Source organism: Megascapheus bottae, chromosome 15 (assembly GCF_031878675.1).
Source record: "Megascapheus bottae isolate mThoBot1 chromosome 15, mThoBot2.hap1, whole genome shotgun sequence".
Taxonomy (NCBI): Eukaryota; Metazoa; Chordata; class Mammalia; order Rodentia; family Geomyidae; genus Megascapheus; species Megascapheus bottae.
In genome coordinates this window covers 20,224,275-20,240,658 of record NC_143523.1, presented here as the reverse complement: position 1 = coordinate 20,240,658, position 16,384 = coordinate 20,224,275, and the positions used below count along the sequence as shown (strand labels likewise).

Genomic DNA, 16,384 nt, shown 5'->3' with positions numbered 1-16,384 from the left:
ATCATTGCATAAAAATGAATAAAAAAGTAAAATACCTTAAAATGTCCTGTATCTTCATTAGCACTGAAAAAGGAGAGTAAGCCTAATCAATACATACTTCAAATTAAATGATTAAAAACATGAAAATAAAATCTGAGAAACAGTGATTTATTTTAAAACATAGCATCTTAACTTTTATGAAATAAATGTGACTGGCATTTCTGTCATCTGGTTGTAAGGCAAAAGGAGTTTTGTTTAGCATTTCATGCTTGGTGGTAGTACTTGCCTAGCACGCATGAAGACCTGGGTTCAGTTCCTCAGTACCACATACATAGAAAAAGCCAGAAGTGGTATATTTTCCTTCCTTCCCTTCTTCCTTCCTTTTTGGGGGCTAGTGGTACTAGTGTTTGAACTCAGAACCTCGCACTTACTAGGCAGGTGCTCCTCTTAAGTCAACTTCTCCAGCCTTTTTACCTTAGTTTGGGGTAGTCTCAAATTTATGATTGAGCGGGTCTGGACTGTGATTGCTTCCTGAATGACTAGAATAACAGGCTTACACACTGTACACACCTTCTACTGGTTGAAACGGGGTCTCACTTTTTGCTCAGGCTGATCTTCCAACAGAAATTTTCCCAATCTCTACCTTCCAAGAAACTGGGTTAGGTTGGAAAAGATACAATATTTAGATTTTCTCCACAGATTTTGCATTTTGCAGTTTAAACTATAATTTCTAAGTCTTTTGTTGTTGTTAGTATTGGTATTGGGGCTTGAATGTAGAGATTCTCATATTCTCACTTTTTTTTTTTTGCTCAAGGCTGATGTTTTACCACTTGAGCCTCAGCTCCACTTTCAGCTTTTTTGCTGGTTAATTACAGATAAGAGTCTCAAGGACTTCTTTGCTCAGGTTACTTGAGATCCTCAGATCTCAGCATTATGAGTAGCAAGTATTACAGACCTAAGCCACCAGATTAATTTCTGTTTTTTTCTATCTCTCTTTTTGGTGCTTGAACTCACGCCTGGGCCCTGTCCCTGAACTTTTTGCTTAAGACTAGCCTTCTAGGGCCGAGAGTTTGGCCTAGTGGTTGAAGTGCTTGCCTAGCATGCATGAAGACCCGGGTTCGATTCCTCGGCACCATATACATAGAAAAAAGCCGGAAGTGGTGCTGAGGCTCAAGTGGTAGAGCTCTAGCCTTGAGAAAGTCCAAGGACAGTGCTCAGGCCCTGAGCTCAAGCCCAGGACTGGCAAAAAAAAAAAAAAAAAAAAAAAGACTAGCCTTCTACTATTTAAGCCATAGTTCTGCTTCAAGCTTTTTGGTGGTTAATTGGAGATAAGTGTCTCATGGACTTTTCCTGTTGGGGCTGGCTTTGAACTGCAATCCTAAAATCTCAGGCTCCTGAGTATTTAGGATTATAGGCATGAGCCACTAGCACCCAGCTTTCTCTTTCTCTACTCCCTCCACCCCACTTTCTGCTTTCTTCTTCTTTTTTCTCTATTTTTTAATGGTAATTAGTATGTATTTTTCTCTATAGTTAACTTTTATATGGTAGGCTTCTATCTTTCCTGTTTCTCCTGCAAATAACTACCTTTGCATGATTTTACTCCATTTGCCTTTCATTTAGCCCAAGGATATTCCTTGATTAAATCCGTTACTTTAATATCATAGGGGATATAGGGGCACTGCTGTTGAGCACATCTACTTTGTGCCATACCTTATGTTAGGTTCATATATTTATGAATATTTTTCATTTAGTCCTGAAAACATCCCAGGAAACCAAGTATAAGTAATCTCTATATATACTTGGACAACTCACCTACCACTTGTCCTTTAGGTAAATAACTTCCTATTATCAAGTTGGGGACACGGGATAAATATTTCAGAAGACAAATGTAACACAACATAATGTAGGTGTCAAAATTCTATGGGTAGCCTATTAGGAGAAAATGACTGAAGCAAATTAGTCATCAATGATACAAGTGATAGGACCGGGAGTGTGGCTAGCACTCTATCACTTCACCACTTCCGGCCCCTAGATTTTTTGGGGGAAGGAGAGGTTGTGGGGCTTGAACTTGGGTCTAGAGCACTGTGCCTGAGCTCTTTACCTCAAGGCTAGCACTCTACCACTTGAGCCACGGTGCCACTTGCAGTTTTCTGGTGGTTAACTGGGGATAAGTCTTTCCTGCCTGGGCTGGCTTTGAATTGCGATCCTCAGATTTCAGTCTCCTGAGTAATTAGAATTACAGGTGTGAGCTACTGTGTCTGCCTTAGAGTTTTATTTTATTTTATTTATTTTTTTGGTGGGTCATGGAGCTTGAACTTGGCCTGGGTGTTGTCCCTGAGCTCTTCAGCTCAAGGCTACTGTCCTACCCTTGAGCCAAGCCCCACTTACCATTTTCTAGAGGTTAATTAGAGATAAGAGTCTCCGGTCTTTTTGTACCCAGGCTGGCTTTGAACCTTGATCCTCAGATCTCAGCCTCCTGAGTAGCTAGGATTTCAGGCATGAGCCACTGCCCCGGCAGATTTTTTTTTTTTAACAGTATTTTCTTTGTCTTTTTAGGAATTGAGGCTAGAACCCAGGTCATTATACTTGTTAGGCAAGCTCTTTGCCACTGAGCAACATACCAGCATAGATTTTTCTAAGAGAAGAATTTTGACTCTCTTCTATGAGCTATAAAGGTAGAGTATCTAGTTTGATACATAGCAACTTTGTGACAACAGTCTGCTTTACAATGTTGCGGTTAGTATAAAGGACTACACCATATGCTACAACGTAGCACTTGGACTTACAAAAATAATCTAACTGGGGGCCGGGAGTTTGGCCTAGTGGTTAAAGTGCTTGCCTAGCATGCATGAAGACCCGGACATACATAGAAAAAAGCTGGAAGTGGCGCTGAGGCTCAAGTGGTAAAGCTCTAGCCTTGAGAAAGTCCAAGGACAGTGCTCAAGCCCTGAGCTCAAACCCAGGACTGGCAAAAAAAAAAATAATAATAATCTAACTATTTTGGAAAATAATTTTGTAAAATCAAGGAAAGGTGAATATATATTAAAATTCAGCAAATCTAAATCTTCAATATTCTGAGTTGTTGTGATTTAAACATAGGCCACTGTGCTTCCTATGCCACTGCTCTACCACATAAGCCATATCCCTAGCCTCCATAATTAATTTCTGTGTGTGTATGCAAGAACTAGGACTCGCACTCAGTGTCTCTTACTCAGCTGGAGCTGGAGCTCTACCACAGGAGCCATAGTGAACTCAAGATAGAGTTTGAGGACTTTTCTTCTTAGGCTGACTTTGAACCACAATCCTCCAAGTCTTAGGCTTCTGAGTAGTTAAGATTAAAAGACATGAACCACTGGCACCTAGCTCTTATAATTTCTCTCTTTCTTTCTTCCTTTCTTGCCAGTCCTGGGCTTGAGCTCAGGGCCTGAGCACTGTCCTTGCACTTTCTCAAGGCTAGAGCTCTACCATTTGAGGCTCAGCACCATTTCCAGCTTTTTTCTATGTATGTGGCACGGAGAAATTGAACCTGGGTCTTTGTGAATGCTAGGCAAGCACTCTACCACTAGGCTAAACTCCAGGCCCTTATAATTAATTTTTAGGAGACTATAATATTTTTATTTTAATTTAAGTACAGAATTTTATAATTGGAACTTTAAAACAGTCTTTATGGCTCTGAGCCCTGTTTTGACCAAATTATGATGATAAGTACTAGGGGGAAGAGAGACTAAAAAAGAGAGAAAGTGAGGGGATAGAATCAACTTTTTCTGTATTTGGTATTGAATACTTTCTTCAACATGTAACTAATCACTAAGCATAGTCAGCTGATCTCAATAACAGTTGTTTTTTAAGTGGGCATGGTGGGACACATCTATGATACCAGCGCTTTAGAGACTGAGGCAGTAAGAACAGGAGTTCAAGACCAATCTAAGCTACATACAAACACGTTGTGTCAAAAAGAATAGTATTTCTTTATGCTAAAGGTAAAAGATAGAACTTTAAAAAAAATTGTACTCACCCAATGAACTCTAGTAATAAAGACATATCAAGTTCAGGTGGAATACGAAACACTGATTCTAGAGCTTTCTTAGCTCTTCCTTTGTTTGAAGGGACCGGCTGTGGAACAGCTATTTGACAGCCAAAAAAAAGAAACAAAGAAACAAAAATGTTACACTGAAGTATTTGGGGGGGGAAAAGGTAATTATAACTATATTAACTAGAAGATCACAAAGCAGCTTATCATTCTCTCTTACCTTAGTTAACATCTCCCCAGTCAAACACCAGTGTACTTAGTGGCAAGCTCAGAGGCTACTCCATAGGGAAGGCTGACATGAGTGGCTAGTTTTCCAGGGTCACAGAGTTCATAAGAACAATAATAGTATCTGTATATAGTACCATAGGAATACTAATATATGTCAGAACTCATTCTTAGCCCACCAGATTCAGCCTATAATTATTTTGTTAGTTTTAGGGCTGGAACTCTGGGCCTGGATGCTGGCCCTGAGCTCTTTAGTTCAAGGCTATCTCCTACCCCTGGGGCTAGGTGTTGTCTCTGAGCTCTTTAGCTCCAGGCTATGGCCCTACTCCTTGAGCCACAGTGCCACTTCCAGTTTTCTAGTGGTTAATTGGAGATAAGAGTCTCATGTTCTTTAGTGCTGGACTGGCTTTGAACCATATAGTGGTTAATTGGAGATGAGTCTGATGTTCTTTAGTGCTAGGCTGGCTTTGAACCACAATTCTCAGATCTCAGCCTCCAGAGTAGCTAGGATTACAGGCGTGAGCCACCACACCAGGCTCTATAGTTATAATTCTATCATATATGTAACTCCTGCCCTTAAAAAAAAAACTGATTTAGAAGTAAATTAAGAGACTTGCCTAACCCACCAGATAGTAGCAGAACTGCCAAATCTGATTGTCATTTTGTGACATTAAAGCATCATAAAAATGTCAGACCAGTTACTATGTGCCAGACACTGTTTTAAGTGCTTTTATTACTTAATAATTTTTTTAAAAAAGGAAGTTCCATTATTACCTGCATTTTATATATAAGGAAATTGAGACCCTGAAATTATTTGCTAAGGTCACCTAGTGGAGTGGCAGAGCTAGGAATAAATTAAAATCCAGCTTTAGAGCTTACACTCCTTATTCTTCCAAACAATTTAATTGGGTTTACACTACATTGCTTTCCAATTGTCTCTCCCTCTCTGATCATATAACTAGTCATCATTGCGAAGAATCTAAAATGGCACAAGTTTTATTAATTTAGAATTCTTTCCTTTTGTCAGTCATGGAGCTTGAACTCAGGGCCTGGGCACTGTCCTTGAGCTCTTTCATTCGGCTAGTGCTCTACAACTTTGAGCCACAGCACCACTTCCAATTTTCTGGTGATTAATTGGAGATAAGAGTCTTGTGGCCTTTCCTACCCTGGCTGGTTTTAAAACATGATGCTCAGACTTCAGCCTTCTGAATAGCTAGGATTACAGGCATGAACCACCAACCAGCACCCACCTTTAGAATTCTCTAATCTATTCATACCTTACAGTATTCAGCCAAACTTACCAGGTTTAGGTACTTCTAGACCTCTTTCTTTATAGAAATCATGCATTTGTTTTTTTTCTCCTAAAAAATGATAAAACACAGACTAAATTATACTTAAAATGTAATTAGCATCAGAGATGCTGAGGTTCACCACTATGCAATAAAAGAAACTTACTTTCCTCTAGATTGATCACTAATTTGTATACTATGTCTTGTAACTGTCGGTCCAACCTAATAAAAAAAGAAAGGATGAAGAATACCTCAGAATGCAGAGAAACGCATTTCAGTACAGTGTGAATTAGCCCTGTTTTCTCTTAAGAGGGAAAGATAGCACTCCTAGCACCTAAGATACAGCTCATCCGAGAAAAACTTACCAAAGCACGTATATGTAATCATAAGCACTCACTGATTCCCTGATGTACACTAAATTGTTCCTTGTTATATTTGGTCTATTGCTCAATAAAAATTTGAGCTTGAGGGCAGAGATTCTAGTCTAAACTTCTGTATATCATTTACAAAACATTCATTGTTCCATAACAAAAACTTAGTATTTGTGAAGTGAATGAAAGTAATGTAATTTTGGTATTTTTCTTCTCCTAACAAACAGAACATGAACTAAACTTGATTAATAAGTCATAATGACTTGACTGATGAAGAGGCTAGTTGTTTCAGTACTCATTCTAAAAGAACAGCCTAAGTACTATATAATGAAAAGACTAAACTATCCCCATTAACTTGGGTGATAAGATTAAAACCCTCAAGTAAAGAAGCTTATGCTTTCTCTTATTTATATATTTATTTATCTTCAGTAGACATCACAGTGCCTGGTACAAAGTAAGTGTTCTATGCAAAGTAAGTGTTCTCTTTTAATTTTGAGGGAGGTTAAGAATTTATTCCCAACTACATCTTGTCAAACTTGGGGGGGGGAGGGGGGGGCTGGGGGGGGGTGGGAGGGTGTTAGTCCTTAAAATAATTGTTACTTATACATTCTTCTTACCTTATGTTATAAAGAGGTTGTGTCTGATGTACTACAATATTGCATTTTGGACATCGGTTGCTATAGTAGAAATGTCTTACAATGCAGCTTTTACAAACTGTTGAAAAAGAAAATGTTTTAGTTAGTATAAAGATTTTTAAAAAGGAAAATATTATTCAGAATTGTGAACCATATGCTTACAGGTATGAAGACATTCTGTAATGGTAGTCGCATCTATTAAGTAACCTTTGCAAATGGAACACAAGATGTATGGGGTCAGCTCAGCGAGATTAATCAGGCGCTGTAAAGGCAATGGTAATAGTTTTAAAATAACAACTCTTTTCCCTTCTCAAATTCTTCAACCAGCCAGACCAAATAGATTGTGCCTGTACTCCCAGCTAAATCAGTTTGCTTGAGCCTAGGAGTTCAAGGGCAGCATGGACAACACAGAAAGAGACTGACCACTGCCATCTCCTAACAAATCAAACCACTATCACAAAATTTCATTTTAAACAATGTATAAGCTTAATTGCAACATAGAAACAGAGGACTCCAACCCTTCAAAAGACTGGTAAAAGTTACCATGACTTAGTATAGAGCAACAGTTCCAAGGGATGGGACTCTCTTCGATACATTGTATCGCTTACTGTAGACAGTAAGCGTCATCACACCATATACTTTTCTTTCACAAAGGGAAAACTTCCCGTATATTGGTTTTCAAGTTTCATAAATCCATTTTGACCCCGCAGGTGCATTATCTAACTTGACGAAAAACGAAGTGCCACGTAAGTAAGGAACACTGAGGAGGGATAGACAGAGACAGGTTTACCATCCTCCCCACTCACACCCTGCAGAAAGACGTCTCCCGGACTCGGGGAGGGCCGGTAACGTCTCCGGGACGCCTCACCCGCCGGTCACACTAGAAATCTCAGTAATCCTTTGCAGGATGAATGAGGACAACCCGAAGAGCCCTAAGCGACCTGCGGGGTCCTCACAAAATAAGTGGGCAGGCCACGAGCGAGGCCTGCCCGCGCCACGCGCCCGGGCGGGTGGGGTGAGGGGCACTGGTGCCAACCGCTGCAGCAGCCGTGGGGGCCGGGGGGGGGGGACGGGCTCCGGGGACCGGTGTGATCGGGGCCGACCCCCGCCCAGAGGTCCCCCGGGCCGCAAGTACCTCCTCCTCGTCCTCGGACTCGGGCCGCCCCGCCTCCAGCCTGAGCGAGAAGTTGCTCATTTCTTCCTCCTCCTCTTCCTCCTCGTCCTCGTCCTCCTCCATTTCCTCTTCTTCCTCCAGCTCTTCGTCGTAGTCTTCGAAGCGCCCTTTCAAGCGGCCGAGGCTGCGTTCGAACTCCAGCTCCGGGGGCCGGGAGCCCGAGCTGCCAGAAGCTCCCGCCTCGGGCAGGGGGGCCGGCGTGAGCTCAGGCGGGGAGTCCGGAGGTGGGGACGGCCTGGCAGCGCTTCCCTCAGCCTCGGCCGGGCCCGCGCTGCCCACCATCACCATCGCGACCCCCTCCATGGCGAGGGCAGAAGGCTGCGAGGCTGGGCAGCCGGAAAGCGCGGGAGTTCGTCGGGTCCCTGTGGCTCCACTGCGCAGGCGCGGGGAACTTGCAGGGGCAGCTGGGAAATGTGGTTCACCTGGAAATCCACCGGCTCAGGTGTACGGGGTGGGGCTAGCGGGCCGCACCTCCAAGGACTGTCACGCCTTTTTCTGTTTTGAAAAGCCTGACGGTCTCCACGCCACCATTTTTTCTTTTTGCGTCTGTTAATATTACAAAGTGAGTTTCAGTGTAGTATTTCCATAACATACAATGACCGATACTTTCCCTTGTTTAAAACCGGCTTATTATGACGTTTTCGTATTTGCATACAACACACTTAGATCATAGTTTTTCTCACGGTCCTTTTTTTTTTTTTGGCCAGTCTTGAGCCTGGACTTCCTTAAGACCAGTGCTCTACCACTTGAACCACAGCACCACTTCCAGCTTTTCTATGTATGTGGTACAGAGGAATCGAATCTGGGTCTTTGTGCATGCTAGGCAAGCACTCTACCACGAGGCTAAACTCCCAATCATAGTTTTTTCCTCCTCTGATTCTCCCAGTAGCCCTCCTTTTATATTCGTGGCCTTTCCCCCTTTAAGATCTATAGTCTACATATAAGAGAAAACATATGTATCTTTTCAGTTCTGCTGAGCATGATTGTCTCCACTTTCATCTATTTTCCTGCAAATGACTTAATTTTATTCTTATTTATGGCTAAATAGTGTTATTTAGTGTATACATATATTTTTTCATTTGTTAATGGGTACCCAGTCTAGTTCCATAATATGGTATAACAAAGATTCACATATCAAAAAGATGTTATAATCAGCTAAATCCAGAAACCATCTTAAAAAAAAAGATTCACATATCATAACTAGAGGTGATTTAAAGTGCATAGGAGTGGCTCTGGCCTGTAAACCTATCTACTCAGGAGCTTGAGATCTGAGGTTCTCAGTTTGAAGCCAGCATACATAGGAAAGACTCAACTTTCAGTTAACCAGAAATGGAGCTATGGCTCAAGCTATAGAATACCAGCCTTTAGCAAAGAAACAATGGGAAACATCAGCTTCCCCTTCCTAAAAACCTAGAAGCTATTGTTTGGAATATATTGTAAATGTATGGAAATATAACAATGAAATCCTCCCATGTAACTATTATAAGCTTAACACACATACACAGAAACACATAAACCTACCATTCCCAGACAGTGGAGGTTGATTTGCTGTGAAAATTGGATCTCTAGGCATCAAAATGTTAAAAAATGAAGGTAATTCATTTGTTCACAGGTATAACCAACATGGTGGGCTAGCTGGAGAACCAAGCTATCCACAAACACCCCTCAGAACTTGGAATTTCATGGTTCTTTTGGCTTTAAAATAACTAGATCATCAAAGACATAAAATTATTTTTCAGGCGTGGTTCGTACTTGTAATTCCAGGGTATAACAAGTTCAAAACTAGCCTGAAATAGACTATGTCTCCAAAATAAATGATAAAAATTTTAAAGCATATGAAGCTGGGTGTGGTGGCTCACATCTATATAACCCTAGCTACTCAGGAGGCTGAGATCTGAGGATCAAGGTTCAAAGCCAGCCTGACACAAAAGGACCTGAGACTCTTATCTCCAATTAACCTCTAAAAAACAGGAAGTGGGGCTTGACTCAAGGGTGATAGCCTTGAGGTGAAGAGCTCAGGAACAGCTCCCAGGCTGAGTTCAAGTCGCATGACTCACTCACACTCACACACATAACACACACACACACACAAAGCAGACAAAAAACAAGGTGCTGTATAGTATTCATATTATCCAGCACAAAAGTATTATTAAAACAATTTGAAATAATCAAATATTGGTCTGGGTAAATGTTTTCCTAGCATGGACAAGACCATGGGTACAATTCCCAAAACCATAGAATAATAACAATGGTTATAATCATAATGGATATTACTACTTTCAACCAGAATATATGCTTCATTGAAAGACTAAAGCTGGTTTCTAGATACTATTATTTATACTTATTCTTTGTGCTGATTTGCTATCAGGGTGAGGGCTCTTAAACTTCTCAGCTTGTCTAGTCTCCAGTGACTGCTATGCTATTGAAGTAGAACTTGGATTGCTATCTAAGTCTAGAACTCATGTCTTCTTATGGTAACAATTGTATTTGTGAACTTAAATAGAACTTTAAAGTACTGCAACACAGGTCAAGTCTCAAAGGTTTCATGTACTATGGATGCTTCCTAAGTTAAAATGTGTTTTGTTTTTCTGTGTGCCCCATCTCAAAATAGCTTCCTTGAAAATTCCACTGTAGGCCTTTATAAAAACTATCCAAAATCTCATTAAAGCCAGGAAATGAATCTTAATAATTCTCTTTTTTTGTTGTTAAAAAAAGAAAGTGGGGGCTGGGAGTCTGGCCTAGTGGTAGAGTGCTTACCTAGCATGCCCAAAGACCCGAGTTCAATTCCTTGGTACCACATACATAGAAAAAAGCCGGAAGTGGTGCTGAGGCTCAAGCAGTAGAGCTCTAGCTTTGAGAAATTCCAAGGACAGGGAGGGCTCAGGCCCTGAGCTCAAGTCCAGGACTGGCAAAAAAAAAAAAAAAAAAAAAAAGAAAGAAAAGAGAAAAAGAAAGTGATTGCTGGGTGCTGTTGGCTCATGTCTGTAATTCTAGCTATTCAGAGCTGAGGATCGCAGTTTAAAGCCAGCACTGGCAGGAAAGTCTACAAGACTCTTTTCTCCAGTTAACTCTAGAAAACTGGAAGTGGAGCTATGGCTTAAAGTGGTAGAGCGCTAGCTAGCCTTGAGCAAAAGAGCTCAGGGACAGAACCCAGGCCCTGAGTTCAAGCCCTGTGACCATCAGCAACATTTTTTTTTTTTTTGAGTGATAGATCACTTGCATGGTGTGAGGCTATAGATTTATTCCAGCACTGAAAACACATGAAAAAAATTGTGTTCCGGAATACCCAAACAAACCTGGTAAGGTTGGAAGACAGTGTGGTACTGGTATAAAAAAAAAAGATTCTAGAAATGAGAGGGGGGGAGAAAGGGGGGAAGAAGTCAAGAGAAAGAAGAGGGAGGAGGAAGAGGGGAAAGATAACTAAAGTGTTAAGAGTGCCATCTGTAGTGGAAAAACCAAGAAGCCCTGTGGCCCTGAGTTCAAGTCCCAGTACCTGCACAAAAACAAAGGACTACAGACAGGCATGGCTCAAGGGGTAGGACACCTAGCTGTCAAACAAGGCTTTGAGTTTAAACCCCAGGATTTTAAAAAAAAATCAAGTTACAGAGTCTCAACAAAAATCACAAAACTTTAATTAGAAACAAGTAACTAAATAATCATAATGTCAATCATATGAGAGACAATCTTCTATAAAGTCCATATAGTTACATGAATAACTTAAGAGATTTTCTTACATTGTCTTTAAGAACTCATTATGGGAGTCAGGAGTGTGGTGAGTGCCTGCCTAGCATGCATGAAGCCCTGGGTTAGATTCCTTGGTACCACGTTTACAGAAAGAGCTGGAAGTAGTACTGTGGCTCAAGTGGTAGAGTGCTACCCTTGAGAAAGCCCAAGGACAGTGCCCAGGCCCTGAGTTCAAGCCCCAGGACTGGCAAAAAAAAAAACTCATTTTGACAGTTCTACTTTTTTTCTAACACATTTTAGCAGATGAAAAAGTTCTAGAGGTGGAAAGTGATAGGTGTACAACATCTATACATATATATATGTATATATATATATGTGTATTGCCAGTCCTGGGGCTTTCTCAAGGCTAGAACTCTACCACTTGAGCCACAGCACCACTTCTGACTTTTTCTATGTATGTGGTACCGGGGAATTAAACCAGGGTCTTTGTGCATGCTAGGCAAGCACTCTACCACTAGGCCAAACTCCTGGCCCCATGAATGTTTTTTAATGTCACTGAACTATACATTTAAAAATGGTTAAAATGCCGGGCTCATGCTTGTCATCGTAGCTGCTCAGGAAGCTGAGATCTCACAGTTCAAAGCTAGCCTGCTCAGGAACGTTCATGAGAAACTGAAAGTGGCACTGTGGCTCAAACTGGTAGAGCACTAGCCTTGAGTGATAAAGTACAGAGAAAGTACCCAGGCCCTAAGCCTCATACCCAACAAAAAAAGTTACAATGGTAAAGTTTGTGATACACATTATGTATGAGAAGTGACATATGTGTGTAATATGTACCAAAATAGTTAAGTAATTCATATTCACTGTAAAGAATGAAAGCATTACAATGTATATGAAATAAAATATAGACATTATCTCCCATAACCTTCTGTTCACAAACTTTAAAACATTTATGAGGGGCCAGGAGTTTGGCCTAGTGGTAGAATGCTTATCTAGCATGCACATAGATCTGGGTTTGATTCTTCGGTACCACATACATAGAAAAAAGCTGAAAGTGGTGTGTGGCTCAAGTTGTAGAGCTCTAGCCTTGAGAAAGCCCAAAGACAGTGCTCAGCCTGAGTTCAAGGTCCCAGACTGGAAAAACAAACATTTATGAATTTACACCCATGACTCACACCATCATGTTGTTCAGTGGATTTCCTTTCATATCAACATGTAGCTGATGATTATTTCCATATTTCTAGTAGTGGAATTAGTGAGTCAGAAAGTATAAAGTTACTTTTGGGTTACATGTTGTAATGGGCAAGTTATCATTTTAAAACGTGTTGTGAGACAAATCCCCTAAGTGCTAGCCAGAGAATTCTATCTTGCAGCAAGTTATTTGGCTGTTCTTGGTGCTACCTCACAGCAAGATAAGTTGGGTGTTTGTGGAGACCAGCAGAATTCCTGAGAAGGAATGGCCAGGCAGGGCCTTTCCAATTTGGTTTTGTCTCTTAGAGACAATTTTGCTATGTTGACACTAGGTGGTGCTCTAAGTTCAGATTTCTCCTAAAGACAGACTCTAAAACAGAAACTTGGTAGACAGGATAGTTGTGACTTTGGTCCTGTGAGGTGAATGCAGCCAATCCTCTACCAAACTCATTTCCCTTATCAAACTAGGTTTGTATATTTTTAGGCTATCAGCATAATCCTGGTGTGTAGGCATGAGATTCTTTTAACCCCTTGTGGGTCAGGTCACACAATACCAGGGATAATAATTAAAGGTGAGACTCAAGAGTTATTTTCTGTTGACAATTTAATGCAAGATTAAAGAAAGCAGTTGATTAGTATGTAAAAAGAGACAAACATGTACACATTTAATTGGATATAGTGACATATATCTAGAATCCCAGCTCTCAGGAAGTTGAGACAGTTGGGTTTTGAATCTGAGGTTAGCTTATCTAACTACATAGTGAATGCAAGACCAGTCCAGGCTACAAAAATGTCTATATTTTCCCCCCAGTCCTGGAGCTTGAACTCAGGGTATGGGCACTGTCCTTGCTCTCTCTCTAGGCTAGTACTCTACTTTCTGAGCCAAAGTGTCTCTTCCTGCTTTTTCAGTGTATGTGTTACTGAGGAATGGAACCTAGGGCTTTGTGTATCTAAGCAAGCAGTCTTCTAGTAGGCCACACTCTCAACCATGTATATCTTTTTATCTTTTAGTAATTCCTTCTATGAAAGTCTATTCTGATGAAATAAGCAAAAATAAAATATTACAGAATTGTTTATAATAGTTAAAATCTGGGTATAACTTAAATAACATTCGATATAGGGATAAATATCATAAAAAGTAATCAATGGACTGGGAAATTGGCTTAGTAGTAGCGTGCTTGCCTAGCATTCATGAAGCCCTGGGTTCAGTTCCTCGGTATCACATAAACAGAAAAAGTAGGGGCCGGGAGTTTGGCCTAGTGGTAAAGTGCTTGCCTAGCATGCATGAAGACCCGGGTTCGATTCCTCGGTTCCACATACATAGAAAAAAAACAAAACAACAAAAAAAAAACAGAAAAAGTAGATGTGATACTGTGTCTCTAGTAGAAGTACTATCCTTGAGTACAGAAGGCTCAGGGACAGTGCCCAGGCCCTGAGTTCAAGCCCCAGGACTGGCAAGGAAAAAAAAAAAAGAAAGAAAAAAGAAAAAAAGGAATAATGATCACTATTTGGAATGCTATATGGTCATTATACTATTGGTTACAAGGACTATAAGAGTATTGTATGTGTATATACACAGGCATAGCAGTAGGGCTGTGGACATAACTCACGAGATAGGTCGCTGGTCTAGCCCTGGTTTTGATCCTTAGTGCCACAAAAAGGGAAGAAATAGTAGCAAAGTTCTATCAACAGTTTTGTTAGAACATTAGTATGAATATGCTTTTTCCTTGTCATTTCTTCTGCTTTGTGAGATTTTTTTTTCAAGCCGGGGGGGCTTGAACTCAGGGCCTCGGTGCTGTCCTTGGGCTTAGTCTAATGTAGTGCCATACACCTTTAGTCCCAGCTACTCAGAAAGCTGAGAAGGAAAGACTGCTTAAACATAGGATTTCAAAGCCAACATGACAGAATGACTTTCATTTAAAAGAAGAAAAAAACTGGATAACTGTGGCTCACTACCACATAAGAAATGACAAATCATGGGAGTAGGGGGGAAGGAAATGGGGACCAAGACATGAGAAAGGGTATCAATGTATGTGAATTAATGTACCTTCTATCTGGCAAATACAGTGTAACCCTTCTATTAATTACAATAAAAATATATGAAAAAAAGAAATGACAAGTCAGATAGAAAATCTAAAAACAAAAGCACAATTAGTATTCAGGTATAATTAGAGTTTAGGTTAGATTTAGGACTATGCTTATGGTAAGGGTTAAGGTTTGGAAAACGTTAAGGTTAAGGGTACAAATGAAACTGACTTTAAGAATTACCAGTTGAGCCAGAGGCTGAGATCTGAGGATGGAGGTTCAAAGTCAGCCCAGGCACTAAAGTCTGAGAGACTCTTATCCCCAATTAATCTCCAGAAAACTGGAAGTGGTGCTGTAGTTCAGGGGGTAGGGCAATAGCCTTGAGCTGAAGAGCTTAGGGACAGCACCCAGGCCCAGAGTTTAAGTCCCATGACCAACAACAACAAAAAAAGAATTACCATTTGAAGTATAATACACTGTGGAGAACTCGAACAGTCAACACCTAACAAAATTAGTATCCAGAAATGAATAACTGTGACGGGGAGTGAGGTTAAAGGGAGAAAGGTGGATGTATGAAGTAGGGAAGGGGGAAAATGTAGTCAAGAATTCATTGTAGTTAGGTGCTGGTGGCTCAAGCCTGTAATCCTAGCTACTCAGCAGGCTGAGATCTGAGAACCGTGATTGAAAGCCCGCCTGGGCACTCAAGACATGAAACTCTTATCTCCAATTAACCACTAGAGAACCAGAAGTGGCGCTGTGGCTCAAGGAGTAGGGTGGTGGCCTTCAGCTGAAGAGCTCAGGGACAGCGCCCAGATCCAGATCCAAGCCCCATGACCAACAAAAAGTAAAAAGAAGAAAGAAAGGCACTGGTGGTTCACGCTTATACTCCTAGCTACTCAGAAGGCTGAGATCTGAGGATCTTGGTTTGAAGTCGGCACAAAAGTCCCTAAGACTCTCATCTCGAATTAACCATCAGAAACCGGGAAATGGCACTGTGGCTCAAAGTGGTAGAGCACTAGCCTTGAACTGTAAGAGCTCCGGGACAGTGCCAGGCCCACAGTTCAAGCCCCACATCCTACAAAAAAGTTTCACTTATCGGTGCGTTCCCTCTATTGGGCTAATGTCTGACATAAGATAAAGGATTGTTGCTGGGTATTAGTGGTTCTTGCCCCAAATCCCTGAGATTAAAACTCTGGCCAGGGGCTGTGAATGATGCTTGAAGCCCAGGATTTCATTCCTCAACCGCACACAAGCAGAAAAAGACGGAAATGTCCCTGTGGCTCAAGTGAGTGCTAGCCTTGGGCAAAAGAAGCTCAGAGACAGTGCCCAGGCCCTAAGTTCAAGTCCTAGGATTCCCCCCAAAGAACACAACAAAAACTTTAGCTGGGCGCCGGTGGCTACTCAGGAGGCTAAGATTTCAGGATCCTAGTTCAAAGCGCCAGTCCAGGCAGGAAAGTCTGTGAGACTCTTAACTCCAATTAATTACCACCCCTAAACGCCGGGAAGTGGAGCTGTGGCTTGGCACCAAAACTCAGGGACAGTGCTCAGGCCCCGAGTTCCAGCTCCACGATCGACAAAAATAGAAATAAAACCTTACACAATGGTTGAATTTTATCCATAACGTCGATATCAATACCTGAAGAGAGCTGGCCTGAAATAATGTACAAGGCGCTCGGCACTTGTCACTTCCTGCCTGCCACTGATTCCAGAAAGCCACCATCATCCCGTGCCTCTCCTTCCTCCTCGCTCCGCCCGCTGCCGTAAGTGATATGCCCACACTG

The 16,384-nt window shown here is 41.3% G+C and overlaps 1 protein-coding gene across 4 annotated transcripts in view; it reads right to left on the bottom strand.

Annotated features, from left to right (window-relative positions):
- The window catches only part of Pcgf6 (polycomb group ring finger 6), a 29,006-nt gene extending 12,657 nt beyond the window's left edge, over positions 1 to 16,349 (bottom strand). Inside the window, exons 1-8 of one of the 4 annotated variants that reach the window (XR_016537801.1) lie at positions 9,225 to 9,900; positions 7,665 to 8,249; positions 6,692 to 6,791; positions 6,512 to 6,608; positions 5,690 to 5,745; positions 5,536 to 5,595; positions 3,995 to 4,106; positions 36 to 63 (exon numbers count right to left, since the gene is read on the bottom strand). Coding sequence is in view for 3 of the 4 variants with exons in the window: in XM_090345964.1 (XP_090202090.1) it covers positions 36 to 63; positions 3,995 to 4,106; positions 5,536 to 5,595; positions 5,690 to 5,745; positions 6,512 to 6,608; positions 6,692 to 6,791; positions 7,665 to 8,006 (795 nt within the window). In the remaining variant the exon portion in view is untranslated. Of the gene's footprint in view, positions 1 to 35; positions 64 to 3,994; positions 4,107 to 5,535; positions 5,596 to 5,689; positions 5,746 to 6,511; positions 6,609 to 6,691; positions 6,792 to 7,664; positions 8,250 to 9,224; positions 9,901 to 16,239 lie in introns of those variants that run through there. The other 3 variants (XM_090345964.1, XM_090345963.1, XM_090345966.1) reach the window with 3 other exon arrangements.
- Between the last annotated feature and the right edge of the window lie 35 nt (positions 16,350 to 16,384).